The 3512-nt window shown below is 64.9% G+C and overlaps 1 protein-coding gene across 1 annotated transcript; it reads left to right on the top strand.

Annotated features, from left to right (window-relative positions):
- Positions 1-736: 736 nt before the first annotated feature.
- Positions 737-1992, top strand: TMEM121 (transmembrane protein 121). Its single transcript, XM_077126666.1, has one exon. It carries the CDS (start codon positions 749-751, stop codon positions 1703-1705), a length of 957 nt encoding a protein of 318 aa, XP_076982781.1. The 5' UTR covers positions 737-748; the 3' UTR covers positions 1706-1992.
- The last annotated feature ends 1520 nt before the right edge of the window (positions 1993-3512 follow it).

Below are 3512 nucleotides of genomic sequence, written 5' to 3'. Positions count from 1 at the left end.
AAAATCTGCCCAGAAACCCTCTCCCGAGGGCTTCCTTGGGCCTTTGACACCCTGAAGCCCGTCAGTGCGCGGGCTCTGTGCTCAGCAGCCTGATGGTGAGCGCAGAGGGCAAAGAGGAGCCCTGCGGCCACACAGAGCGGAGGGAGCAGGACCCCGTCTCTGGCCAGCGCGGCACCGGCAGACGTACGGGACGCCCAGAGCCCTAGCGGGAAAGGCCTCGGGCCAGCTGCTGGGGGTGGGGCAAAGGCCGCCAGAGCGCGGAGGGATGGCGGCGTGGGCCCGGCAGAAACAAACCACCAGGGATCGGGGGGCGCGCGCGGCAGGGAGAAGCCACTTCCGTTCCGTTTCCTTCCTGCGGTGGCGGGAAGGAGGTCTCGGGTCCCTCAGGCGCGGCTGCAGCGCCCCCTAGCGGGTGCGCCCAGCGATCCGGTACTTCGTGCGCGCACCGGCGCGTGCGTACCCCCGAGGCCCTCCGCACCTCTCCGGGGTTGAGCTCCCGGATAGGAAACGCACGGCTAAGGCCCAGCCCGTCGGGCTCCCGAGCTTCCCAGACCGCCCTCACCCTGTCTCCTCTGGTCGTTCTCAGGTGTCGAACTCGCCGGCTGGGGGCCAGGGCGGACTCCGCTCAGGTGGACCGGCCGAGCGCCGGGTCGCACCGCGCCATGCCTGCGGGCTGAACGCCGCCGAGCGCCGCCGCCGCGCTCCGGGCCGGCCGCAGGGCCTCGCCTCACCTCGGCGGGGGCCCACCATGGTGCTGCCGCCCCCGGACCGGCGCCACGTGTGCCTGACCACGCTGGTGATCATGGGCAGCATGGCTGTCATGGACGCGTATCTGGTGGAGCAGAACCAGGGACCGCGCAAGATAGGCGTGTGTATCATCGTGCTGGTGGGCGACGTGTGCTTCCTGCTGGTGTTGCGCTACGTGGCCGTGTGGGTGGGCGCCGAGGTGCGTACGGCTAAGCGCGGCTACGCCATGATCCTCTGGTTCCTCTACATCTTCGTGCTGGAGATCAAGCTCTACTTCATCTTCCAGAACTACAAGGCGGCGCGGCGCGGCGCGGCCGACCCCGTGGCGCGCAAGGCGCTGACCCTGCTGCTGTCGGTGTGCGTGCCGGGCCTCTTCTTGCTGCTAGTGGCTCTGGACCGCATGGAGTATGTGCGCACTTTCCGCAAGCGCGAGGACCTGCGCGGCCGCCTCTTTTGGGTGGCGCTTGACCTGCTGGACCTGCTCGACATGCAGGCTAACCTGTGGGAGCCGCCGCGCACCGGGCTGCCGCTGTGGGCCGAGGGCCTCACCTTCTTCTACTGCTACATGCTGCTGCTGGTGCTGCCGTGCGTGGCCCTCAGTGAGGTCAGCATGCAGGGCGAGCACATCGCGCCACAGAAGATGATGCTCTATCCGGTGCTCAGCCTCGCCACCGTCAACGTGGTCGCCGTGCTCGCGCGCGCCGCCAACATGGCGCTGTTCCGCGACAGCCGCGTCTCCGCCATCTTCGTCGGGAAGAACGTGGTGGCCCTCGCCACCAAGGCCTGCACCTTCCTGGAGTACCGCCGCCAGGTGCGCGACTTCCCGCCCCCGGCGCTCGCCCTGGAGTTGCAGCCTCCCGCGCCGCAGCGCAATTCGGTGCCGCCGCCCCAGCCCCTGCACGGCCCGCCGGGGCGTTCCCACGGGCCCTCGCCCACGCGGGACGCCCTGGACACGTGACAGGGGCCGCGGAGACCCGAGGGACGCCCCTGAGCGGGGACGGGCTCCCCCGGGGTGTCCGCTGCAAGCGCCTGGGCCACCCCTTCATCTCAGGAATCCCTCGGGCCACGGACCCTCAGGCCCTTGCGGGAGCGGAGTCACACAGGCCCTGCCCGCCGGCCCATCCGGGAGGGCAGGGAGAGCACTGCGGGCGGAGGTCCGGGTCCTTTGTGGAAGCCACTGGCCCCAAATTTGGAGCCACGGAGGCCTCTGCCATTTTAAAGACTCATGTTTACAATTTTGTATTCAAAGCCTCAAGGCTCTGCCTGTTTCATGGTCCCCGCCTCTAAGGACCAGGCCGGAGGGGCACTGGCAAGAAGGAGGGTGTGGAGGGAGCAGAAAGGGTAGTGTGTGGTGGGGGGTGGCCATTTTCGGACTCCGGAGTCCCTGGTGGGTGGCTGCTGTGCCCCTTTCCCTTCACTGTACCCACCTTTTGGAGTTCCTTGATCTGAACTCACTGCTCTTCCTGGGATACCCTGACGCCCCCACTTTAGCACGTCCGGGGTCCCAAGTCCATGTCCTTAGCCCTCACCCCCAGGCCTGGAAGTGCCCAGTGGACCTGGTCCTATCCATCTGTGGAAACCCCCACTCTGCCCTAGGGCTCTGCCAGCTCAGAACAGCCCCATGCGGTCAGGCCCCAACTTTGCTCCCAGTTGGACAGAGCTGCCCAGGCCAGGACCACGTCTTGTCCCCACCTCATCCTTGTTTGGCCCTACCCTGTCTTGGGCAGCTCTAGGCCCGGCCACACCACCCTCTGGCTGGCCAGAGGAAGCCTTAGGTGTGCTGTCCATGGTTGGGGCCCCATTCTCTGGCGCTGGCATGTGGCACTGAAGGGGACCCACCATGCCCATGGCTGTTTGGAGGTGATCATTGGATGAGCGATAGGTGCATCTCACCATCTCGTGCTGGGCATGTGCTCCTTGCATGACTTCCACTTCTGCGCTGTGCCAAGCACCGCCATCCTTTGTACAGGTGGGCAGAGGAAACTTCCTATCCTTGCTGAGGTTTTCCTGCCTGTCTGGGACCACTTCCAGAAAGGACGTCGCTGAGGGGGTCTTTCCGAAACCCCCCCCCCCCCCACAGCAGCAGCTCAGGTTGTGGCTGGTGGGCCGCATGCCCCCTCACCCCCACCAATGAGACCAGGGGCTGATGCCCACTGTTCCTGTTACATGGGGGGCAGCACCTACCACGGCGGGACTAGGGACCGAGGGACTGTAGTCAGACTTATGGCCCGTTTCTGTCTTCTGGGATCTCCTTGGAAACAGGGAGGGATCTTGACCCCCATTCCAGCCTACCATTTCTGGTGTCCCGAGGTTCCTGCTGGGACCAATGGGACAGAGGAGCCAGCCTCCTATTTTCCTCTTTCTCATTCATTGGTTCGTCAACTCACAAATATCAATGAACATTTACAGTGGGCTAGCCCTTGTGGAGATATGATCCCCAGCTAGGCAGAGGCCACCCCTGCCCACGTGGGAGATGGACATGAGGGTGATGACCTGCTGGGGTGAGCAGCAGGAGGGAGGCGGGTAAGGAGCAAAGAAGAGCAAGGAGGTCTTCCTCATGTGGGCAGGCCAGGAGGTATCCTGGTGGGGAGGCCGGAAGAACCCTGGTGGAGGTCCCAGGTAGAGACCCAGAGGAGGAGTGGGCTGGGTGTGTGGGAACCCAAAAGAAGCAGGGCGAGTTGGGCAGGGGCAGGAGTAGACCTGGGCTTTGTATCAGTCAGGGTTCTCCAGAGATACAGAACCAACATCTATAGCATATGTGTAAG

This window comes from Tamandua tetradactyla, chromosome 14 (assembly GCF_023851605.1).
Source record: "Tamandua tetradactyla isolate mTamTet1 chromosome 14, mTamTet1.pri, whole genome shotgun sequence".
NCBI lineage: Eukaryota > Metazoa > Chordata > Mammalia > Pilosa > Myrmecophagidae > Tamandua > Tamandua tetradactyla.
This window is presented reverse-complemented; position numbering and strand designations above follow the sequence as displayed.

What these genes read in the sequence shown, in the direction of transcription:
- TMEM121 (XM_077126666.1), top strand. Translation starts at nt 749, where the DNA reads ATGGTGCTGCCGCCCCCGGACCGGCGCCACGTGTGCCTGACCACGCTG.